General features: G+C 46.1%; 1 protein-coding gene across 1 annotated transcript; it reads right to left on the bottom strand.

Annotated features, from left to right (window-relative positions):
- Positions 1 to 5,695: 5,695 nt before the first annotated feature.
- Positions 5,696 to 12,987, bottom strand: NDUFC1 (NADH:ubiquinone oxidoreductase subunit C1). Its single transcript, XM_083157263.1, has 4 exons — positions 12,735 to 12,987; positions 10,194 to 10,297; positions 7,344 to 7,430; positions 5,696 to 5,801 (listed from the first exon to the last, which is right to left on the bottom strand). Exons 1-3 carry the CDS (start codon positions 12,808 to 12,810, stop codon positions 7,371 to 7,373), a joined length of 240 nt encoding a protein of 79 aa, XP_083013389.1. The 5' UTR covers positions 12,811 to 12,987; the 3' UTR covers positions 5,696 to 5,801; positions 7,344 to 7,370.
- Between the last annotated feature and the right edge of the window lie 13,510 nt (positions 12,988 to 26,497).

The following is a 26,497-nucleotide window of genomic DNA, read 5'->3' as shown; positions in this document are numbered from 1 at the left end:
ATTTAACATGGGAGTCCAGATAATACATAAGTACTGAAACCTCTTTTAAATGGCAAATATCTACATTCATTTTTCCATGAACCCACTTATTATAATTATTTTTAGTTTTTTTTTTTTCATAGCAGCTTTTAGCGGAGAAAAATATGGTACTTCCTAAGCTTTGCGGCCACTGCTTATGCCAGTTACGTTAGCCGATATGCGAATCGCGATTGTCCCCTCACAGGCTCACTCCGCTTGCCATGCTTTGGGCTCACTGGCTCACTTTGCTCCACTTTGATTGCCACAACTTTACTAAAGGTAATAAATAGATGGTGGCGTGGACACAGGAGGGTGGCATGGACCCCGACAATAACCCTTGCGGCTCACCGTACACTACGTAAGTTCCGTAGCGTAAGCAGTAGCCGCAAAATTGAGGAAATACCAAAAATATTTTTTGTAAATAACAGAGGAAATAAGCAGGAAAAGTAGGACTCCATGCCATATTAAGAGCGACCTCTGTGGGACCCTGTGCAAGATACTCCCCTGTGCTTTCCCATGATACTCCCCTGTGCTTCCTGCTGGTTAAGGGGAGATATTGCGGGCCATGTTAAATTGCTACAGAATATGTGGGCTAAATTTAACCCCTGAGCAGAGGACACAAACGGAATTTTGTCCTGTGTGTAATGCTGTACATAGTGGAGCACATGCTCAGAGGGGAGTAGAGCCTAAACCTGCATGGGCTGCTACTCTGGGCAAGTCTGTTACTGCTTTAGTGCAGGTGTTAAACAGAGAGATGAGTTGGTAAAATATCCTAAACATTGTCATCCTCTCTGCAGTCATGGTTCTATCCCCCTTTCTCAAGGGGAGCCGGCGTTGTTACAAACAATGCAGGACGGACCTCAACAGAGAGTGGTACTGGAACCAGAGGGAAGATGTAGAAATGTCTGTCCCTGGTATAGAGGACTTGATTTTGGCTGTTAAATAGGCATTTAATCTCAGGGGCGATGCGCCACTGAGCTACGGCAGAACAAGTAGGCAGGGCTGCCACTTGGTCATCTGTTCACACATTTTCCAAATTCCATGAGTTTGCCTCGGAGGACACCTCATTCGGGTGAGCAGTGATGGGAACTGCAGACCTGAGCGTACCCTCCCAAAGGACCGGCTCTTGAACGTCCCAAGGTTGAGCTGTGTCACCAGGATAGGTTGAAAGAGAAAAATGGATTTTTGTAAGAACATACCGTTCAAATCCCTTTCTCGGATACTATCCTGGTGACACAGCGATCCCTCCCTTATGCTCAGTAAGTTATACCGTTTTCATGTGTTGTCATGTTATAATGGTTATACAATTTGATTGTGCATATTGAGACATTAAAGGAATACAGGTGGGTGACCGCGAATACAAATTGGCATTATTCGCCGATGACCTCCTCGCCACACTGACCGAGCCCGTGACCACCCTGCCCGCTCTTATGAAGGAATTTCAAAGGTTTAGCCTGTTATCTAACTTCAAAATAAATTACTCCAAATCAATTGCCCTGAACATTTCTACTCCTGCCAGCAGTGTGGAGGGTCTTAGGGGTTCTTACCAATTTGTCTGGCATCCCTCCCATATTAAATATCTGGGAGTCTTACTATCTCCCAACCTTAATGACCTCTTCAAACTTAATTTCCTCCCACTTATGACTAAATTAAAAGCGGACCTCCAGAGATGGTCCCCTCTGAAACTCTCCTGGTTTGGTAGGATTAATACAGTAAAAATGAATATTCTTCCTAAAGTGCTATACCTTCTTCAGACCCTACCGATTACAATTCCTACCTCATACTTCAAATCTCTGCAGAGCCTAATAGGGAAAATTATCTGGGGAACCAGCAAAGCTCGTCTCTCCCAAGCGACTATAGTTAATAGCAGAGCAAGAGGAGGATTGCAACTCCCTCAATTCTTACACGACTATTATGCATTACATGGAGCGAGAATAGTAGAGATGTCCAGAACCCCCTCCACTAAACAATGGATCCACATCTTAAATTATACAACTGGACTACCAGTGCATATACTTCCCTGGACCTCCACTATGCCCCGAACACCACACCCTACATTGAGTCCCACTCTGAAATGCTGGCATAAACTCAAACCTCACTCACTTTTTAGTCCTGGACTATCCCTTCCCACACCCCTCTTCGGAAATCCAGACTTCCCAGCCGGCCTCGCCGCCCCATCCCTGACGACCTGGTCCGTAGCTGGAATCTCCCGCGTCTCCCATTTATTATCAAATTCAGGCCTTCGCCCTTTCTCCGACCTTCAACTGACGTACTCCATCCCTGTAAGTTCGTTCTGGGCATTCCTACAGTTCCGACACTACATCCAACCCTCCCATACCTCCCCACCTAGAGGGATCCCAACCAGATTCGAACAAATATGCTTAGATGACGCTCCACCTAAACACCTGGTATCTGTAATTTATCAAATTTGCGTAGAAGCCCTGTTACCTGAACTACCCCCCTTTGTCAAGGCATGGCAGTCGGAGTTAGCAACCGTCATACCAGATGACCAGTGGCCCTCCATATTCCAATATACATTTGCCAGCTCGTCCTCGACCCAGATCCTTGAGACCCAATACAAGATCCTCTCAAGGTGGTACAGATGTCCGGTGCAAGTTCACCGGATGTTCCCTACCATCCCCGACACATGTTGGCGATGTCAACGAGCTCAAGGCTCCCCTCTACACATCTGGTGGCAATGCCCCGAACTGTCTGAGTATTGGACGAAAATCAGGAGGCTATCTATACAAATCACTGGCACCCCTCTACCACACACCTCCGAGTTTTGGTTGCTTAACTATATGGAGATCCCTATATCAGTGTTTAAGAAATCTCTCCTCCGACATTTAATGAACGCAGCAAGAGCAACTATCCCCTGTTTTTGGAGAACCCAAACACAGCCCCCAATCTCTCACTGGCTCCATAGGATAGACCGATATATGCTTATGGAAGATCTCACATCCTCCTCTTCCTCCAAACCCCCCTCTAATACCTTTACTACCACCTGGTCTCCCTGGCTCAACTTTAAAGAAAGCCATGAATATGCATCATATGCTGGTACTCCTCCATTGACACTTGCCCCACAACCATAAACGACGCTGGCAGAGCTCTGCCTCTCCCCGCTACCCCCGCCTCCCCATCATCCTTCCCTCTCTCTCACCACCTTTTTCTATTACTGTATTATTTTTCTGCTTAATGTTTTTTACACTAAAGTGTGCTATTTTTTCAGTTTAAAAATTTTAATTCAGAAAGTTGTCAACGACTAAAATATGGACTGCTTGCTACTTAACTCTGACATATTTAAGCACTCTATGTAGTCCAAATGAAAATGTTTATACTACAATGTATGTATGTTGTTTTATCATAATAAACACTGATTGCGTAAAAAAAAAAAAAAAATTTGATTGTGCATATTCATATGTTCAGGCATTGTACTGAGTTCATGTAATCTAGTGTGCTCTGGAAGTTGAACTGAGGAATCCTCCTGGGATGCAGAAGGGGGGAGCTTGCCCCTTGAAAGCTTTAGCATAGGTGCCTGGCTCCCCAAGGTTGAGCTGTGTCACCAGGATAGTACACAACACATTTTTTTGGAAAGCTGCTCAATAGGAGGTAATGTCACTCAGGTACCAAAAGGGAGGGGTAATTCTGGTTAGGAAAAAAAACATTTTGTATCCCAATTTCATACCTCCCAACTTTTGAAGTTGGGAGGTCGGGACGTTCGCGCGGCGATGCCGTGCGCGCTCCCGAAAAGGGGGCGTGGCCTCGATAAAAGGGGGGTGGCCTCGCGGGGTGACGCGAAATCCGGCCACGCCCCCGTTTTCGCCGCTCGTCGTAATATTATCGTGGTTTATATCTCCCAACCGTCTCGGGACTGCGGTAAGCAGTACCGGGACGACGGGACATCGGCCGTAAATCGTGAATGTCCCGCCGAATCCGGGACGGTTGGGAGGTATGCAATTGCACACAGTGAGAAATATACACATAATAATCAGATATACAGAGATCTTGGTTGCATATATCTGCAGATATAGGGCTAAGCCCCCAGGCCGTACGTCAAGGTGTCTCTGTGTCACTGGGGGTCCTTAATATTCAAGTGAGCTTTTCATATTTTATTTCAGAACATGACTGAACACTATTTAATTTTACTTGTGTACAGTTTGTTTTAAGGATATCAGTAGTGTTGTTTTTTTTACAAGTGGCATCTAGTTTATGAGCACGTTGGAATCTTAGTATTTTCTTTTGATTAAATCCCTGGTGCCAGGTCTCCATGGCAACAGATTTTAGTGCTAGCAACAAGGTTTGAGAAGTGGCAGGTACTAATAAAAGGTAATTGTTAAACAGCTGTGCTCCACCAGAGGTGGTTATAGGCGTATACAGGGCGTACCTGTAATGTGAGTATATAGCTACATGCCAACCTATAGTACCTTCTACTCATGAAAGATGCTAAACGTGTGTGGCTGGCTGCAGTCCAGTCAGTCTCCCTGCTGCAGCAGACTGCCATCACAATGAAGCAGGAGTGCGATCCCTGGGGTAGCTGAACACTTCCGGTCACGGTGCAGGAGCAGATGTTCATTGGATCCCGCAGAGAGATGACATAAAATAATATGATGCATGGTAACATCTGTCTGCTGAAACAGCTGCAAGCTTCTCCCAATGTATCATGGATCCTCAACTGCATCATCTAATAAGCTCAGACCGGCTGCATTATTTTTTTTTTACACCAACACTCTCCTCTATAGTTATTTTCATGGTTGGGGTACTATTCTCTTCTCCAGTGTCTGCTTGGGGGAAGGAAGCTGTGCTGTGTGCATCATATCAATTGGGGCCCAGCGGTGTGACATATATTGAATTGGGAGACAAGTAAATGTAATTAATTGTGCCCTACCATATAATCTGCTGTAAATCAGTGACTGATACTATAGCCCATATTCAATGCGGACGGCGAGGGGATTAAATGTCAGGAATTGCAGAAAACAAGCGATCCTCGCTGTTTAACCCCCACGCCGGCCGCTCATCGTATTCAATGCTGCAGGGAAATCCTCGATGTCAGAGGATAGCGAAGATTCCCCCAAACAGAGAGGCTCACTGCATTTAGCCATGTGTCTCGCTGTTTCAGCGGCCATATACACCGAATCCCCCTCACTCCAAAAATGGAGTGAGGGGGAAACAGCGTATGCAGGGGGTCAGTTGAATACTGACCCTACGAGCTGTGACAGCGAGCAGGCAGCCTTGCTTGTTCTCACAGCTCGCTCCCAGCATTGAATATACCCCTATATCAGAATTAAATACATAAAGGCACAGCATCTATTTAACGTTCTTTGTGAATACTGTAAATACTGTGTACATACTATAAGAATGCTTATGCTACAGTGGCCTATAGCGGTGGTTCCCAAACCTTTTGAAATCATGACATCACTATGTCAACATGCAATAATCAGTCAAAATTATGAAATTAAGTAAGTTGTGCTTACGCACCATCTTTACATTTAATGTGGTGGAGTTTGTCATAAATCATAATTGGCAGCCACCAGTACCACTTCTGTTTATCACATGCACCATAGATCATTAATTTGAGACTAGACCACCGACCTGTGGCACACCTGCACAGCAGATCACAGCAAATTAAATGAAAATTCAACTTATAAAAAATTTAAATATTAAATAAGTCAAGAAAATATTTACAATAATGGAGATAGTTTAATTTCACAAGGGAAAATATATTTTCACTTCGGTACTTTAAAGTATACAGGAATCCACCATGTCAATAAAATGGCATAGTCCATCTGAAAGAAAAACATAGGGCTCAATTATGTTATACAAAAAAGCATTAATACTTAATGACCAGGGAATACTGTAGCATTAAGAAAAATAAATAAATGTATAGGTAGTTTTATTTCAGCCTATAATTCTATTTTCACTGTAAATTCACCTTAATGTAAATACAACTTACCATAGCTAACATACCTAGGGGCCCATTTATCAAACCATATTTGCGGCTAAATCCCCGAACACCCGTTTTCGTGGTTTAGCCACAAATATTAAGTATCTCCTAAATGTATCAAAAGGAGGACCGCAGCAGGAATCTCTGATCCCTGCTGCGATCCCCCCTGCACCGCCACCGGCCGCATCCCCCATAGGTTTCTATGGGGATGCGAATAACATCGGGCAGCTCGGCTTCGCATCCCTGGGATGGCGATAGCCCATTGTAGCCTATGGCTGCGGGATCGCACTGCCAAGCGGGGCAGTGCGATCAGAGGGGTCGGCGGGGGTCAGAGCATAACCGCGCATGCGCAGACCCCCCGGCTTCCGGGTCAGGGCTTCGCAGGGACGGGCTCCTTTCAGAGCCCTGTCCCTGCGCCCTTCTAATGATACATCCAGGTGGTGTAACTCATCACCGCAATGCGATGTCACTGCGCCAGCATCGCATTATGTTGATCAATGCGCCCCCTAATGAGACACCACAGAAATGTTCCTTTAAATGTACTCGAATTTGTGTAGACCTAAGAATTTGTGTTACCAAGACAGCCAATTGGGTTTTCTTAACCCTTTGAGCGCCAATTGAAATTTTTAACACAGGTGTGAAAATTGGCAAGCAAACATTTTTATTCATCAAAATGACCTGTAATGTTTACTTTATAAAGGAAATATAATCTATTTTTAAACATTTCTTATTTAAATATATTATATAATATTATTATATAACAAGTGTGAGTGACACTGGCATTTTTAGCAGATATTTCACACATCTCTCAGAGATGTTGGCACTCAAAAGGGTTAACAATGAAGAATGTACTGTATATGTCAAAGGACCATGCCTCTCTATGTAAGCGGCATAATAGTGTGGCGAGTGCGAGCCCCGCGAGGGGACGCAGAATACATGTAAAGTAATCCGCGGGGCTCGTCACACTATATAAAATCAACTCCATGCGTAGTTGGATAGTGGGGTTATGAAATCACCCATGGGTGACTATACAATGAAAAATCGCATCGCATGCCTTAAGTAGTGGCATGCGATGAAAAAAAAAAAAATCGGGCACCCAGATAATACACAAGTACCGTCCAAATAGCAACACTGTAGAAGAGCATGATGGGATGTGTAGTTCAACAACAGCTGGAGTGTCAAGGTTAGCCATCACTGGCTTAGATGATTACTATAATTTATAAGGAAAACTAATTTCAATCCATTAAATTTAATTGTTTCTATTTATAAAATCAATAGTTATTTGTCTTATAAGCAAAGCAAGCACCAGGCTAGGCTGGCACCAAACAAAACAAGGCACATTGCCTGATGATGACAAGTTCCCAGTCCAATATACTTTACTTACAATATAGTATATGAGAAGATCATTGTTTCACTGCAATCCATTTCTTCGTTTATACTCAGCCACATCATTGTTGTGTTGCTTGATAAGCTGTAAATAACAAATAATTATTAAAATAAAAGGCACAGGAAATAATTGGTGGCATAGGGCAGTATTCAATGAGAAAAATTCGCCTTGTTTTATGGCGAGTTTGTGCTATTTTCGCGTTGGAAGGAGCATTTTGCTCTCCAAAAGTGAACCACCCTATTCAATGTGATATTTTCGCCATCTTTTTAAGTGATTTTCGCTGTGTCTCTCCGTGTAGCAATTCTCCATCTTTTCATGGAGAACTGGAATGTGAACTTTTAAACTAAAAAGGTTTTTTTTTTTTTTGGATTTTTTTTCTGTGAAGGGGCATGTTATTTTTATTCATGTGCTTATAGCACATGAATATATATTTAATAAAAAAAAATATATATATATATTTTTTTTTACACAGAGCACAGCAGGGGGCCGGAGTTCTCGAGCTGCTCATTAAATATTCATATATTCACTGCATCCGATCATTACATATGCACGATCGGGTGCAGTGAATACTGGGTCCCCCGCTGGCTATAGGGGGGGCAGCTTGTGCTGCCTGGGTCCCGGGGAGCCCACCTCCCCTCCACATATGTTCTGGGGCAGCCAGGGAGACTTTAATCTCCTTGTCTGCCACTGTCCCCCGGCTACCTGCCAGCTCCCTGCTCGAGTGGCGGCGAGTCTTAACCACACTGAATAATGGGAGCAGGAGTGGCAGTGAGCCCTCCGGAACAGGGCGAGTGCATGGCGAGAGAAAAAATCTCTCGCCATGCACGGAGAATTATTCTTGTTGAATACTGCCCTAAGAGTTCAGCCTCGAACATACAGGGCGACTCCTGCTGAACGACTGTCTTAAACACGATCACTCAGCACATCGCGCAGCACTAGCGATCCACCCCACAATGCTGTGTACTGAGCGATCGCACGGAGGCAAAACCCCATGATCTAGCACGAAAGACAGTGCAAGCACTGTCTTTCTCTGCGGGCAATAGCAACGTGTTGGACTGCGGATTGCCATCGCTGCAAGGCATACACACAGAGCAATCTGTGCTCCATTTCTAAGTGATCTAGTCCGATTGATTAGAAATAGGGCTGAAATTGCCCCATGTGTATGCAGCTTAAAGGGGTGTACACATGGTGAGATTTTGACTAGATAGTCAAAATCTAGATGGTTAGCCAAAATCTCCCAGTGTTTCCTTGCTTCAGGTGCCCATACACGGAGCAATGTTCTCCGTACTTTATGTACTAGATCATATCACATCTAGTACAAACAGCACACAATGGCCTTATACAGGTCTGATTGCAGTCCAAATTTGTTTGGAAAATGGGCAAAACCATGTGCACTGCAGGAGGCGCAGATGTAACATTTGCAGAGAGTGTTAAATTTGGGTGGGGTGTGTTGAAACTGAAATCTAAATTGCAGTGTAAAAATAATGCAGCCAGTATTTACCCTGCACAGAAACACAATAACTCAGACAAATCGATGTGCGCATCGCACCTGAAAAGCGCCCTTTAGATACCGACACTAAGTCAGTATCACCTAGCATAGATAGACTGTGGAGGCAAGGCAATTTTAACTAGATCATAGACTATCATTAGTTAGATAAAATCTCCAGTGCATCTAATCAAAATTGGCCATTAGCCGATATCTCATCTTGTGTACATGGCCTAAGGCTGGGGGGGTCCCCCACCTTACAAATAAAAGGGAGGGGGTCCCCCACCCAAAGCCTAACCAGCCCAAAACTATTTGAGCTGGCCCTGATTATTAAAAAAAAAGAAACCCACAGGAAACAATATATGTACGGTCCACCCTCTCCAGTTCACCACCTGAAGCCTGGTGGGCTGATAGTGATAATGTAAAAAGTAACATTGTCCATTACAGTGGGAATACAGGCCCCAGGCTGCATGCAACCACAAGTACCGGCACACACAGCATTAAGTGCCCAATAGTACAAGTCCCCCTCTAAAGAAATATTTAAATATAGACACAACACTAATTTCTTTATTAATTTATTTCACTGCACCTTTACCTGAGGGGCGGTAGCCTTTAAGTTTTTTTGCATGGACACTGCCCACCAGGACTTCCTTGACTTCTTCAGTCTTCAAATGCTCTTCTAAGCTTCTCCCCCACCACTGAACTGCCCTCCCCTGCCTAGTGCCGTTTAGTATTATCCAGCCCAAGGGACAGGCCAATGATGCAGTGGAAAGTGCTAGTAAATATTTACATATATTATAGCTAATCACAGCAACAACACTAGGTAAATCCCTTCATTAACACAAAAAGGGGAATGGTGGTGGTGGTGAGGGGGGGGGGGGGGGGGGGTTCTGTGACAGAATGTGCTTGGAGATTGCCACTCCCCAATTAGAGATTTTACTTTAAATGGGTCTTAAAAAAAAATAATAATAATAATAAATATTGATAGAGCAAATTACTGGTATTCTTGTCTGCAGTGTCTAGTTGGCTGTGCGAAAGCGATGCTGCAGGGCCCATTCACAGCAAAGCTGGCGCAACTAGTGTCCCTGCAACTACATGGGGCTGCGACTAGTCACAGCCTGGGATATTAAGTCACACCCTCAGCAAGTGGGTCCATGCAGTGAGGATAGACAATAGTGGCTACATCTGTAGGTATGTATGGGTAAATTATATACTATAGTGAAGATATTGGATTTTGTGATGTCATACCAAGCTCAATAGCTTTGGTCATATTAGTAGCAGGAACACTTATCCGCCCTGCCTATAAAATAACATTATGGTTGCATTATTTAGCAATATTTTTAATTCTGTAGAACACTCACCAAAACCCAGAGTCCTACTGTAGTTCCGAGTGCCAGGCCAACACTTAACCAGTCTGGTTTTGAAGGATCATGTGCTCTTGCAGTAAACATTGATCGAGTAAAAACTGAAAGAATAGCAATAAATGTATTAGAAACAAGGAATCCTCTTAAAAGGCAGTCATCCCAGTCCACAGGAAATCCAATATTGTTCCCAGTATGAACGAATGGTGTGCCCGTCTGGACCAGTATATGGTTATGGATGACCTTACATCAACCTTCAAGCAGAAGAGACATGATTTCATAGGTCTATGGTATCCGAGGTTGGTTTATAAAGAGTCTGACTATTATAACTCTCTTCATACGTAGGTGGTTGCAATATAGTAATATGTTTATTAGGTCACTTGTGTTTTTTAGGTCTGTGTGCGCTGTGGGAGGGGAGGCCCTGATCTTTTTCTATTCCTCTTCCTTTTGCTCTCTAATCTGTTCTGTACTCTCTGCTTGTTTTGTTTTTCTGAAAAGTATATCTGTGAATTAATTAAAGGCTAGTTTTTTTCCTGTGTCATGCAGTTTTCATTTTGAAAATACCTAGATTTATCACACTAAGGGGGATATTCAATCTCGGGTCACGACTGTGGGGATGGCCGAACAGCTGTGACCCTGTCCTGTTCTCGGCCGGCTCGACTGACAATCTGCAGGAGGGATTCAATGTCCCACCTGCCGAACGCCAAAAAGGGGGCGTGACCGCGAGATACACCTGTGGATCATCGAGCTGCGGCCGGGAGCTTGACTATCCCCGGCCGTTCTTGGCAGAACAGGCCCAACTGCTTCTAAATTCTGGCCCATTCTGCCGAGATCCCTGTTCAAGACTGTCAGGAAAGACATCATTGAATAGGGCCTCACCACTATTTCCCGTGGTGAGAGATTGAATACCCCCCTAATGGTGCCCACACACGCACCGATCCCGGCGATGCTATGCGATGGGGTGCGCGCTCCCGCGGCACCTCATCGCACAGTACAAAAAGTATGTGCTGCACATACTTTTTGTACTAGCTTTTTATAGCATCGCATGCACAAGGCATACGATGCAATGCTATATGTGCTAGTTAAGCCCACAACTCACGCCGGGATCGGTGCGTGTGTGGGCACCTTAAGTCTTAACTTGTATCTATTTAGTATCATTTAGACTCTCCAGTATTGTAAGCTTTACTTCAAAATGTTGTGAGCGTTCCTTGCTCTGAGTTTCAACATGTAATGTTAATCTAGATTCGAGAGCATCATAAATTTAAACACAAAAAAATACAAAATCCATGAAGCGAGCCATGCCCGAAACTTGGCGAGCACCAGTTTGGGTCCCCTTGTTCCGCCCTTGCTCCTCCTCTTTCCGCCCCCTCTCACGTCACTAGGTCGCTTAGCCCACTTGAATTTAGACCTAACCGACAAAAGACATTCCCTTTGCCATCGATGGCAAAAGTGCAACTGGCCATCGATAGTGTAGTACTATTTAATTGGATGACCATTGATGTTCTTACATATAAATGGTCATCCATTTTCTTTGATTGGTCTATGGGCCAATCAAAATAAGGTGGCGAGGCTTCATAGGTGTCGGAGGAGTAGCTATGCTCCGTGTCCCGACACCTTGGAAAAAACAAAAAAACTAAACTATTTGTATAAGCTTGACATCAATGGTGGGAAACAATCTGGTTCTCCCCCATTTTTGGAAAAACTATTCAACATAGGACATAAACCATCATCGATGGTCATCCCTACAAGACACCCCCGAACAGGACACTACAAGCTCCGTCCGAAATCCAGAGTTTAATGTGCGGTCGGCGTTGTGGGGTCTCTTGTCCAGGTTCGGTTTTTACTAGGGATGGCCATCGACCATCAATTCGAAATCATCGATGGTTCATGGCCGATGTCGAATACTTTTGCCATCAATGTGGGAGAACCAGATGGTTTGCCTCCATCGATGGAACAGCAAAGCGATGTTTTGCTTTTTTTTTTTTTTTAAAGTGTCGGGACACTGAGCATAGCTCCGCCCCCTGACACCCGTGAAGCCCCGCCCCCATGCTTTGATTGGCCCACAGGCCAATCAATCAAACACAATGGATGACCATCGATATGTAAAAATATCGATGGTCATCCATTGCATAGTTTAGCACTATTGATGGCCTGTTGCAGAATTGCCATCGATGGCAACCACCGATGGCAATGGCAACGATGGCCATCCCTAGTTTTTACTTATTCCGGTTAAAGCACTCCCCCTAGCGTAGCTAATAGGACATTACCATCTAACAGAGTAGTCAAGGTCAATTATTTTACTTACACATTTAAACTGAAATAAGAGCACTATTAAAAATAATAATAAATAATAATGTCATGCATATTTATTTTGAAACCGCAAACAATAAATAAAGAGCCGGCAGGACACGAGTCACAGGCAGTATACAGCAGGCGCTACCATACTATAACATTAAGCGGTACCCCCCCTGGTATACCGTGCCCATGTGCTGTACCGCTAAATACGAACACGCCCCGATGTCAGCAGGATAACACACATACCTACGGAGGAGGTAGAAGAAGCAGCAGCAGGCCTCCGTCTCCCCAGCGCCCGGGCCGCAAGCTGGAAAAGCGACATATCAAAGCCAAACACTACAACTCAATGTGAGGAGCGATCAACTCGGCAATCCTTCCCCTACTACTACCTAGACACAAATAAACGAGCACTGATCTGTCAGTCACTGAGTTGCAGCAGTAGCACGCTGAACGTCAGGACTGTAGAATACAGATGGCTATCGGTAGGCGGTCCATCGATGGTCGTCAGCCATGGACTTGTTGTAATCTAAATCCATCGATGGTTATAAATATTGTGATTACTACCATAGAAGGTTTCTAGGATGGAAGGAAGACCATTGCTGCACGCATGCGCAGTGGGCCATCGGATACTGTTGTAAACTAACGGCGGAGGAGAAGAAGTAGTATGTTTGTAAAACATTGTTTGTGTTACTGCGTAGCCAGCGCCGCATAGTGTACTTGCTGACAGCCTGAGCCTAGCTCTGCATGTGTGCGCTGCAGTGGCAATTTGAAAGAAAGTTAAATTATTGCTTAAATGGCTACAATCGGTGGTGGCCACTGTCTGCAGTTCCATCATTGATGGTAAACCCATCAGCCACCTCCTTCAAAATAAAGCTGCAGATTTAACTACGTGTGGTACAGTATTCTTATTCACTCATTACTAGGGATGCCAATCCTGGGGATTCGGGACCGGGGCTTAAAGTGGTCCCTGAGAGGTGATGGAACTCCTTTCCCCTAACACGACCCCCCCTCCCCTCCCTTTTAGGCAGAGCCTAGACCAGTGCCAGGGAATTTGTGCCCTACCTCCCATAGACATACCTCCCAACTGTCACGATTCCGTCGGGACAGTCCCGATTTTCGGGTCCTGTCCCGACGTCCCACCCGCGGCAGGCATTGTCCCGCTGCGGGGGGTGGCAGTTGGGAGACCCCCCAATCTAGTAGAATAGTCGCTGTGCGCATGCGCACAGCGTCTATTCTCGTATGAAAATGAGGTCGCGGCTAATTAGCATAAGCCGCGCCCTCATTTGCATACGCCCCGCCCCCTTTTCGGACGCTCGCGCGGCGACGCCGCGCGAGTGTCCCTATTTCCTCCGGCCAGAAGTTGGGAGGTATGCATAGAGCATATGTAGGCACCGAAGAGGTTACCTCCTTACTTGGCACTCCTGCAGCCGGTCCCACTCGTCTTCCCTTGTCCACGGTCGGGAGTCTTCTCTTACTATAGGATGGCTACACAAACCAGAGGACACACTTTCTCTATCGATGCTTTATTCTAGGCCAGCAACAAGGGATGCCAGCTTTTGCTTTAGAAACTTTAACGGGGTAAGCACCGTATGGCAAGAGATAACAAGGTCAACATACGGACAATATATGCATTACAAACAAGGCATTCACTCTATGACAGTAATAGTAATTATTCACAATTATCACCAACACAAAATAGTTAAGCTTCTCAAACTCTACTTATCACAACCCCATATCAAGCGATATTAGTCCCGCACCACTTACACCTATGTACCCGGGTACTATCATTAACTAAGACCGGTCAGTCCTTGACAAGAACCTATGCATAGGATTTAATTAGGTCTATGGGTCCCTGTATTTTTATCCTTTGGCCACCGGGTGGCAATATTGGTCCAGCAACCTTTTCTTGGCTTTGGAAAGTGGGGTGACAAAGTGGGAGAGGTAACTTTTAAGATCAGGGGTAAAGTACCTATGGCACGGTGCCAGCTCCCGCTGGGTATGGGCGGATATTCACCGGTCGCAGTGCACCCCGACGGGATTGCTAGTGTGGGCGCCAGGCGTTGCCACACTCCGCTACACTGCACCCCGGCTGCTGTTGGCTCCTCTGTCTGGCTGCAATCACTGCTGGGCTCTGCAGTTCTCCCTACTGCACACTCCTTTCTCCTACTGTACGGGCACCTGGTATGGCCGTCTGCTGGTGGGGCCGGTGGTAACCTGATCTAATGGGACCCTGGGCTACTGGTGACCGGCTCTGGTGGGGCCGTTGATGGCCTGGTGCTGGTGGGCCCTGGGCTGCTTGTATGCCCTGATACTGATGGGGGAGCCGCCGGTGGCCTGGTGCTGGTGGGCCGTTGGCTACTTGTGTGGCCTGCTGCTGGTGGGGGTCTGTCGGTGGCCTGGTGCTGGTGGGCCGTTGGCTACTTGTGTGGCCTGCTGCTGGTGGGGTCTGTCGGTGGCCTGGTGCTGGCGGGGGTCTGTCGGTGGCCTGGTGCTGGCGGGACCTGGGCTGCAGGTGACTCACTCACTCTCCCTCTCTTACCCGTATCCCTGGTCGTCTCAGCGGCGGCGGGGGTCAGCGTCACTCTCCCTCCTCTTCTTGGGCAGTGACGTCGCTCCTGCCCGCGGTCCTCGGCTCCCGGCGTCTCGGTCTCACCCGGCTGCTTGCGGCGATGACGTCACCGCTGCACCGCGTCTTCCGCTCCCGGCTGCTCCGCTTGACAGGGGGTCCCGCTGCTGGCTCTCTGCTTCTCCTCTTCACACGCTGCCGTTGACAGGGGGATTCTTCTGCTGTCTTTCCCCTGACAGCACCGCGTCTCAGCGCTTCCCACGCTGCCGCTCAACTCTGCACACACGTGAGTCCTCTTCCCTGGCTCTCCCTTCACCTTCCGGTTCCCAGCCTATCCCAGGTCACGCTGACCTGTCTGTCCAGGGTTGCTCCTGCCCCCTCCCACTTTAACCCTCTCAGGGCGGCCGTGGCTGGCGTCCACCTTAACCCCTACTGTGCTGGGGCTTACACATACCTCCCAACTTTTGCATCTCAGCAGTCGGGACGCTGCTGCTGCGCAACGGAGGCGCATTTGGGGGCGTGGCCTATGCTCGCGGCTCTTCCACGAGGCCACACCCCCATTTTGCCGCTATGGGGGCATGACCCAGAGGCTCTGTGAGCCTCTAGCCATGCCACCAGCCCCCTGGCTGCGGGAATAATTGCTGTGCGCATGCGCACAGCGTTTATTTCCCGCTGCTTAGCAGCTGACAGGGGGGACTCCCAACAGCCCCCCCACACCGCGGGACACTGCCGCCCGTGGGTGGGATAGCGGGACAGGCCCTGACAATCGGGACTGTCCCGATAAAATCGGGACTGTTGGGAGGTATGCATAGAGGGATAATTGTCCCATAATGAAAGGGCATAGTCACACAGTAGTAACGCCAATTAAAATTGACACCCATTAGCACAATCGTATACACATTACACAACATGTAGTGCACTTGAATCATATTAAATCACACAGTAGTGCCCCTAAAGCTGTGTACACACGGGGGCGATATATTGCTGAGCAATATATTGCTCAGTGTCTCCTTTTCATCAGCGACCAGAGATGGGAGCTGCAGAGGGAATCAGGGATCATAAGGGGGCTAAAAACGGGAGCGCGCACCCAGCGATTTATAGCCGGTGAACACTCCAATCGCTGGCAATATGTTCGCTCAGCGACCATATTGTCAGCAATAAATGCCCGTGTGTATGCACCTTTATACACATAATGTCCACAGTTGTGCTGCTTATACACATCTGTCTCTGTCATTCCAGCAGCTCACTGTCCATGTCCCTCAGCAGCTCCATGACTTGCGTCTCTCCAGCAGCTTCCCCACCTCCCTGTGTCCCTCCAACCCCCTATCTCCCTGTCTTCGGCAAGCACAGAGCCTGCCCTTCTTCACACCACAAATGCAGAGACAAACCTGGGAATTATATTCCGGGTCAAGCAGGGACATTCCCAGGTTTAAACCCATTCACACATGCCTTTGAAGCAGGGACAACCCGGGTCGGCACCTTTTACACTGAAACCGGGTTTACCCTGCATTTCTATCAGAATGTCATTACAAATGGACTTTTTTTTCGTCGGCCCTTTCAGCTTCTTCACCACTTGCTGCTGGCTGTGGATGAAGCCCAGCGATGCCAGGATCTTCGCAATGTTGTGGTATATCTGGGCATCCTTGACAGTGCCTGTAATCTGGCGCCGGATCTCCTCTTCCCCTCTAATGCTTAATAGCTCCCTCACCTCATCATTTCTCCAAGACATTGCAGGCTTTCAGGCTTGCAGGGGTTAAAATGCACTTCTGGCGACTGTGGTGCCACAGGACATGCACACTGTCTCCCTGCACGCTGTATGCTGCCTCTGGGCGTGTCTGTGAGCATCCACCACAACAGGAAGTTGCCCTGCTAGCAAATTAGCATTAGCTGACATCAGCAGAGGCAACACGGGAAGCAGGAACATGTCCCTGCACCTTTCACACCAGCCAGTAACCCTGGAAGGACCCAGGAGCAACCCTGCTACCAAGCAGGGTTGAATTGCTGGCAAATTAACCCAGGAATTTGTCCCTGGAACCTTTCACACCAGCGCTAGTCCCGGGTTGTTCCCGGACCCAACCCGGGAATTTAGGCTGGTGTGAAAGGGGTATTAGTGGCTCTTCTTCACTTCAGCAGCAGTGATGGCATGACATCACATATGCCATGCCAGAAGAAGAAGCCTTGGACAGGCTTTTCTGTTGGAATTACTGTTCAGGGCTGTGGTAGAGGTAGAACTCAGTTCCCCCACCCATTAGAGGTGCTGAAACTCCATTCCACCCAGTTCCACCTCACTTTAACCCCTGTTCGGGATTGAAAAATGCTCAATCCTGGGATTGGCCCCCAAAATGTCACCAATCCTCACCCCCCCCCCCTGCCCTTTCACTGCGGTGGTGACAGGCAGCAGCAGGATCGACCGATCATCTGCAGCGGGCGGCCGGGAGCAGCACAGCGGGAGGATGGCCGGGCGCCCGGGTTCGGGGCAATGTTCTGTGCTGACAGGCATGGCAGTGCCGGGCTGCGCAGTGTGGCGTGTTGTCACGGGTCATGCTGCACAGTGAATTTTGCATGGGGGTACTAATCCCAGAATGGAAGTTTCAATCCCAGGATTCAAATCCTGCCTATTTTAGGCCAAAATCCCGGGATCCCGACGATCCCGGAGTTGGCCTCCCTACTCATTAGGAACTGGTGCTCCGAGTCCGGCCAATCTCACCTCTTGCCATGTACAGTATTTGAAAAAAATTCAGGAGTTGATTGGCTGCAGCACCATTTAACATTTGTGATGAGTTAATAACAAGAAGACCACACTATGGGCTATTTCACACGCTCCAGCTCCTGCGAAACCCAGCACGGCCAACAGCTGTGCCGCACACAGTAGTTAATGGACACGATTGTGTCCATTCACACAGGACGGCCACGGCCCGGATGCCCGGTTGCAGCCAGATGCCACCACTGGAAAGGACGGCTGCCGGGCTGTGGCCATCCCCTCCTGAGTAAACTACTCAGTGCGACACAGCTTCTTGGCCGTGCAGGCTTTCGTGTGAAATAGCCCTAAGTGCCAGATGTATCAAGCTTTAAAAAATTCTGAAGTGGAGAGTGATTAACAGCCAGCCAATCAGCTCTTTACTGCTGTTACAGGCTGGGTTTGAAAAAATTACAGGTAGGAGCTTATTGGCTGGTTGATATACACGGCCCTTAATCTGCCCCCAATTTTTTTTTCTTTATAAATCACATGTATGTCCCTTAGGGGCAAATGTACTAAGCTCTAGAGCAGGCTTTCCCAACCACGGTCCTCAAGGCACACCAACAGTGCAGGTTTTGTAGATATCCAGGCTTGAGCACAGGTGACTTAGGGGTTTATTCTGGTTGGTGCGGCTGGTCCGTAAGCGTACGTGCCGGGTTTTTTTTTTTATCTGCGCATGCATACCATCTGCAATGCGCAGGCGCGACCACTCCACAACGCTCACGGACGGGTCTTTCCGTGCGAAAAAACCTGTACGCGAAAGTACGGTCATTGTGGGCGGCATAGGGGCATGTTGAGGGGAGCGGCCGAAATAATGAGGGAAAATGGGCGTAAACATGGGCGTACACGGGGGTGTGCACCAAAAATGTACAGTGCTACTACCGCACGATCGGCGAAAACACAGTTCATTTTCGGACACAAAACAGGCGGCCGCCACCTCAGACCACCCCTACAGAAACCACATGACAGCGGACGCCTGGGTTTGCTAATTAACGCAGATTACTACTCAAACACATACACCTGAATGTAGTAAGCAATGCTGCAGCCTATTAAGTCCAAACCATTATTTCACTACCTGCAAGCCACACACAGCACTCAAACACATTGGAAGCTTATCTTTCTATACTTCTCTACATTTAAAGGTTTGTTTAATTTAAGGTAAGAATCTTTTTAAGACCTGCTTATATATGCTAAGGTAGGTATTTGTTAAACATTTATACACATTCAATACGTGTTTTCATATACTTTACACAGTAGCACACTCAATCTACACAAGTCGACATGTGTCAACGTGTTCACTCTAATACAAACATATGTTTTGTATTTATGATACAAATACATAAACCACATCTAACAGCTACAAAGGATGTTTCAGCAATGTTTTAAGCCCATGGCCACTATTTTGCACACAATGTTTGTATACAGTAGTACCCAAAATACAGAACTGTACCACTTTCTGATCTGCTATGAATTTAATAAACAATAGAGACCCGTCTGTGCAAGGTGGCGTACGCTCAGATAGCCGCAAGAAGTCGATGGGAATACGGAGGAGAGACGTCCGTAAACGGTGGCGTACACTCTGTTGTACGCCAGTTGTCGGAGTCTAAGCGGTGATCTGTCCGTGTACGTTGGCGTACGCTCAAGTGTACGCCACTCCCCTCTGTCGGTGTTTGTGTCCGTCCGTATGCGGCTGTTTTGTGGGTGGACTTTAGCTCAACGGCCGTGTACGGAGAGCGTACGCTGATATGGAACGTACGCACGTTTGGCCGCACCAACCAGAATAACCCCCCTTAATTAGTATCTGAGGGATTCTGATTAAACCATCTGTGCTGAAGCCTGGATATCCCTAAAACCTGCACTGTTGGTGTGCCTTGAGGACCGTGGTTGGGAATGCCTGTGTAAGCCCCAGGAGACAGGAAGGGGTTAATGTCAGACCCAGCAGTCACACTCCAGCGCATGTGGGGTTAATACACCCTGGCCAGCGCTGCGTGACTGACAGGAAGAGGAGGAACGGAAGGCTGAGGAGGAAGGAGGAAGAAGGGGCTCACGTGGGGGTTGGAGCCTGGCGTGGGGGAGAGAAGCCGGGAGCAGCGTGGGACAAGGAGGCAGGAGGAAGCGCTCGCCGCCCGCCAGAGAAGAGACCGGAGAGGCGGCTGACGTCGCCGTGACTCCCGCCGACCTCCAGCTTGAAGGAGGAGTCTGAAGGAGGGAGCGCGGAGAGGCTGTGACCCCCGCTGACCTCCCGGCGAATGTGACTGCCGGATCCAGATGCAGGGGAGTGCGGGGAAGCCACTGACCCCCGCTGACCCCACCACAGTAGCCAGCCGCATATAACAGCCCCCAGAGGCTGGTCACCCCCGCTACCTCCCAAAAGCAGCCAGCCAGAGAGACGGGGCACATGAGTAGTGTGACCCCCTCTCACCTTTCACAGACAGCCAGCGTGATCAAGAGGGCAGAGAGGCTTGTGGCCCCTGCCCGCCACAGTATTCACCAGCCGCATCCAGGGTGCCACAAGACTAGTGACCCCTGTTGACTGCCCTGCCCACCACCAGAAGCCCACAAGAGAGAGAGGGGGAGAGAGTGACAGCAGCCCTCAGACAGCTGCCCCCAGCCGCAATTCCCACAAGAAGAAAGAGTGAGGGGAAGAGTACCAGCAGCCCCAGACAGCTACACCAGCCGCAACTGAAGTCAAGGTGCCAGCCTGACCGTGCCAGCAGCAGACGCCGCCGATCGCATGCCAGGCCCCAGGAGGGTACATTAGGATCTGCCACAAACCGTGAGTCTGCCCGTGGGGCATTAAATGCTGAAACCTCTGTTATAGAGAAGGGAAAATCAGTGTAAAGGGACCGCCCCCAGCAGTATTGACTGCATAGCCTGTAAGGCTTTCCTGCCCCTCAACCCTACCTATTGGCAACGGCCCTATTGATAAACTCGGGCTGGTACAGCCAAGGCCCGTTGTCCGGAAGGCATCCCTATTAAGGCCTCACCTATCCTTCTGCCCTGGTAAGGAAACATAAGATACTATTAGGGCCAAAAGGCTTCCTTACCATCTTGCCGAATAACCTGATAAGGAGAGAGAAGGACCTTTCTTGGAACAATACTGCCACCTAGCGGTTCAAGGCCAAAATTGCGATCTCCGATAGAATACGCAGGAACAGTAACCCATTACGTTAAGCCCTAGGCATAGGCCCTTCATCGGGACTGACCGGTCTTAAGTATAGAAAGTGTACCCGGGTACTCAGAGTGGGTAGTGCACTGCTCTGATGTTAATTGGTAAATACTATTTGTTAATATAACTGTTGTGGTAAAATTCACTCGTTTTCGCCCTGTCATTGTATGCTGCTGTAACCCGTGGGCCCGTACGCCGGTCCAGTGGAGATTAGTATTGGTTCCTCAAATCGCAGTGACAGGCCGGGTACGGAGTGACTTAGAGTTACCAGTAGCTCCATAGGCCCTGTATGGTATCAAATGCGATACTGCTGTTTATGCCTTGTATAAGTTATGTTACATTTATTTATGGTTATATCGTGAAATTGCTGTTATCTTATTCCGTAAAAGAGGTTGATGCTTTAATTGACCGTTTTAGAATAAAAGGTCAAACCATTTCTGTTGTCAAGTATTCTGTGTCCATTCCTGCATCAAGAGAAGACTCCTACCGCATCCATAAGGTAACCCCTCTTCAGGTGTCTACAATTCTTTGGCGTCACGAACAGGATATAGTCAACGTGGAGTATAATCTGATCCCAGTGATAACGCAGAGATTTGAAGAAAGATAAGGGTACAAAAATGCACCGACTTTACAATTTTTTAAATAGCTAATATTTTTTTTTTTTTTCAGACTTTGATTTTCTCAATTACTGATAAAATGTGGACACCAACATCAGTGAATCTCGCTGGGGCCTCCAACTGATAACGCAAAGATTTGTTTGATAAGAATAGATATGATTGATAACCCAAACCTGTATATTTACTTTATTACCTTTAAATATAACGGCAACGCTGAAATGATTGCACGCCCACACAACCTTGTTATAAAATGTATGACAATGCTTTACTTGAAAAATAGCTTCATTACAGTTATTTGCAAATGCAGACTAACACAAGAAACATTAAATTGATTATCTAATACTTAAACAGTAATTCTAAATCAAATCGAAATGGACACCTTTCAAGGACAGTGATCAGCCATGATTAAACCTCCGTCATAGTTACCTCCAGCCCCCTGTGCTTGCATGTTCTTTCATGTTCTTCCTCAACTGTCTTGCCTCCTCCTTCTCTAACTCTGATATTTAAACCTTAATCACATTAATTAATTAATTACTCATAAGCATTGAGTCTTATTGGAAAGCTCTGCTTTCAATCATGATGTCATAATTAACCCAACACCCAACTTCAGTGGCCTTAGGGGTCTACGCATGTGTGGCCTTGTTCCCATATAGTTGATGTTTGTGGAGACTAGCTTTCTGTCCTTGCTCCATTATACTGTCAACATCACATTCTTAATTTTCTAAAACCAAAAACAATTATCTATAAGAAATCACTTTTACAGCACTGTTCTGAATGATCAGTCATTTTATAATGTTATTATGCAAGTCATGATTCAACAAAATGGCTGCTGCTTCTAACAAACACCTGCTGCTTAGCGCAAAGGGTAGGCCTCATACGCCATGGCTAGTACCTTGTGCAACAAGCTAACGCCACCTGCAACAATAAATAACAATATTTGAGAAAACAGAGTATAACAAAAGTATAGAATTATTGATGCCTTATTTCTGTTTTAACAGTCCATCCTCTGAACTTTGAAATCTCCAAAGAAAGTTCATATATCCTGCAAAACTCATCATTTGTTTCTCTCTTAATACATCGGAAAACCTTCTTGAAGCATTTCACTAGTATACAGAAAAATCAATAATATTATCTTGGCAAAAACATTAAACTTCTTAAAGCATATATAACATTGACTTATGCGAACCAGTTATTGGGGTTCAACCAAATAAACCAACTGTAGGGAATCACATCACTCACACCTGTTCAATAAACTAAATTTTTTTTTTCAACCCAAATAATTTAAATCAACTTTCCTTTTAACGTCACCATCAGTTTAGTATTTGTGATGCTTGTACCATATTTTAATTATATTCACAAATTCAAATACAATTTTATAAACTTGGGATAATGTAAATAAGTGTGTTTCTTTAATATACCATGTGTTACTTTCAAATCTTCATGTTGAATCACCACTGTATTAATTAGTAAAAGTAAAATTTATTACAATAGAACTTGTTTGTAACCATTTAGAAACCTTAAGTTTGTAAATATAATATAATCCTTGTGGTAATGTCCATGGCTTATGAGACAGTATGTTTGAGAAAACATCTTAAGAAACAATTCAATGAGTACCTTTTTTTTTTATTATCTAGATTTTATACTAGCTCACCCAACTCTGTCACATGATAACTACATGTTTTGTTGTACTCCAAAATATCTCCTGTTATTACACTCTTTACCAATTTTAAACCTAGGGAGAGTCAGTAACCTTATAAGATTCACTTGTGTAAATCCTACATAGAAAATGAAGTGTTGTTTGATTTGACTGCAAGTATAGTAGCCATTTACCCAACATTACCGGAGTGATACCGTAGATGACAATATAACCAACAATCAGTTTACCTGATGAGTGTCTAAGGAAGAAATGTCAATTTTCATATAGATATTATGTTTGCACCATTGTTACCATCCTTATTTAGAATGCCTCTTCATTACTGATACCTTACTAGATGTATTCTATCAATGGTTCTGGTGTGGGCGTTCTCCGTTACTTTTATGTTATTACTCATATATATATTTTAAACCTTCTAATTAGTTTAACATATTGGTCATCAGTATTTTTTTTTACCATCCTCTGATGCATACCGAAACCTGGGAGCATCAGTAGTATGATGTATATGTGTGTCTGTTATGATTATACTTGTGGGATTAAAATTAAAAGCAGAAGTAGAATATACCACCATGACTCTAGCAATACCTCTTTGATAACTATACACACTGTCCTTGCCAGCAACCAATCCCTGGTAACCCTCATTCACTATCAAAATATGAAAACTTAAAAAACAAAAATGACTTCTTCAGTTAGTTAGTGTATGGGAAACTTGGTCACTCATGGGAATCATTGTTTTACACCTTGTCCACAACCCGCAGGGACACCACTAAGGGTATCCCCCGATTCCGTGGACCTCTTCTTGCCCACAACCCGCAGGGACACCACTAAAGATGCCCCCCGATTCCGTGGACCTTGTCTTGGTCTGTGTGGGGGCACTGGACAGGCCCATCATCCAATAAGTTTATTAAGTTAAAATCAAAGTCACAATATTTATCTGCATCAGTTTCTTTTTCCTTCAACTGATATCACCACCAGGTCGGAAACCTTCTTGCAGTGAGACGCATTAATTCAATTGGTTTGTTTCACAGGGACGGGTCTTGCCTTTGATCTACGAGACATTTAATTGTAAGAATTTTCTCACCATTGCATAGTCTCCAGGCTGGACCTTATAACAACATCCCTTCATAAGCTTGTTTGCTTTTCTGGTAAAGTCTTTAGATGATGTGAGAATTAGAGTGACAAGTCTGCTGCTGGATGTTGAATAGGGTTTGATGTTCTCCAAAAAAATGTATATATCAATTAAAATAATAATCTTATAAGGGGACAGGTTCAGTGGCTGCTGAGGAGTAGTGTGAATGTTATACAAAACCGGAGACAAAACCTCAAGTCAACTCATGGTAATTTCCACACCCACCCTAAATAACGTGTTCTCAATGTGCATTTGTTAACATGTTCAATTTTGACTAAAACCTTTTAGTGTGTGGTGAGTGCAACCAAATTTTCATACCCATATATTGACTTATTCCTTAGAATACCTTTCCGGTCAAAATATGTACCTCTATGATTTTTTTTTTTTAATACCATATACCTTATGGGATAACATATCTGAACACAAATTTCTCAATAAATATCTTTGCTGTAAAGGATGCTGTACATGGGACAGCTGGGATGTTCCTTCTAATCAAGATAACATATCAGATACCATTTAAATATAATGACAATTTTGTATGTAAATTCAATAAATTTATTTTTAACCTTAGGAATGGACCAGTGGTAGGAGAAATGTTCGATGGTTCTATAGGAATAATTTTCCTGAGTTCATTCTCTTGCAGATGAGTTTGGGACTCCTTTTCTCTGCATAAGATGAAATCAAAATACATGCCCTCTCTCTACTTACATGGGTCATCCCATGGGCAGCTTCTGCATATGCCAGGAGGAGGGGTTTGGGGAGCTACTGGTCTGCCCCCACCATCTTTACATAGGCCATTAGCCTTTTGACTGCATCCATTCATCATCCATTGGCACATTCCTTTTAAATACACAACTCTTAATGTTTTATGAGCTTCTGCTGGTCAATTGTAAAAACATTAAATTGTAAAGTGGTGTGATTCACAACAGTAGCCATCTTATTTTTGTTACCAAGTGCAACAAGATCACTTTATAACATGTGAGCTTGACACTTAACAACTACTGCCTTTGCAGGGAGTTGCACAGCCTCAATGAGCTCCTTTACTTGCTGTGATATTAGCGTATTATATCATAGCAAAATCACGATGGAAAATGAGGATCTCTAAATCCAATACTACCGCATATCCCGTATATGGCCATCCTGAGTCTCCTTGTTAGTGACAACTACAATCTTTGTAGATGGCAGTGGCGTGTCAGAGATATCAGGTCTAATTGGAGAAATTTTGCTTTAAATATTCCTCACAATCATGTTCTAAATCCTGCCTCTTGTCCATCCTCTGGGACTCCCGGGTCCCACCAGGTAGCAGAGTAGCAGGATTTAGCGTACCACACCTGACAATGGTCAGGTCATGTGGCGCTGGGAGCAAAAGTTCCCAATGAGAGAACCATTTTTTGAGAAAACAGAGTATAACAAAAGTATAGAATTATTGATGCGTTATTTCTGTTTTAACACCAGGATGGACACACCACAGGCCGGGGGCGGGCAGGCACCCGTGTGCCCCCCAACACCGAACAGCAGGTTGCCGCCCCAGTGGTAATCCCTGCACCAGCAACAACACCTCATGCTCCCATCACACTACCCTACTACTTCGGGGCCCCATCGATGCTGACCTACAGTGGGGACCCCAACAAGGGCGCCACGTTCACGGCATTCAAAAACCAGATGAAGTCTATGGCCGAGCTATACACCCCGAGCGAAGAACAGAGGGTACAGATCCTAATCGGCCAACTCACGGGCTCTGCCCTCGGTGAGGTCGAATCGCGGGATGACAACCAAAAGAAGGGCACCGTCCAGATCTTGAATCGGCTGGCCATGATCTTCGAGACCGCCACTCTCCCGGAGTTGAAGATGCAACTCTACGGTCGAAAACAACGACCGGGCGAAACCCTCCGGGACTTCGCCCTAAGTCTACAGAAGGCCCTGAAGCTCATCCAAGCGGTTGACCCAGATGAGGTTCATAACAGCGACGAGGCGCTCACTCTCCAGTTCGTGGAGGGAGCGTCGAACCCCACCATCAAGACCCAGTTGCGAATCCTGAAGATGCAGATGCCGGGGAAGTCCTTTGACGACTTTAAGCACACTGCCATCCTGACCATCGGGAATCACGCCGACCCCGAGATAGAATATCCGGAGATGG

This window comes from Crinia signifera, chromosome 1, assembly GCF_055691185.1.
Source record: "Crinia signifera chromosome 1, ASM5569118v1, whole genome shotgun sequence".
NCBI classification, from domain to species: domain Eukaryota; kingdom Metazoa; phylum Chordata; class Amphibia; order Anura; family Myobatrachidae; genus Crinia; species Crinia signifera.
The sequence above is the reverse complement of the archived record's forward strand: the minus strand, read 5'-3'. Positions and strand labels throughout refer to the sequence as shown.

Coding starts and splice junctions, on each gene's coding strand:
- NDUFC1 (XM_083157263.1), bottom strand. CDS start 12,810: ATGTCGCTTTTCCAGCTTGCGGCCCGGGCGCTGGGGAGACGGAGGCCT. Junction 10,298..12,734: donor TTCTTCTACCTCCTCCGTAG/GTATGTGTGTTA, acceptor CTATTCTTTCAG/TTTTTACTCGATCAATGTTT. Junction 7,431..10,193: donor CAGTAGGACTCTGGGTTTTG/GTGAGTGTTCTA, acceptor TGTTATTTACAG/CTTATCAAGCAACACAACAA.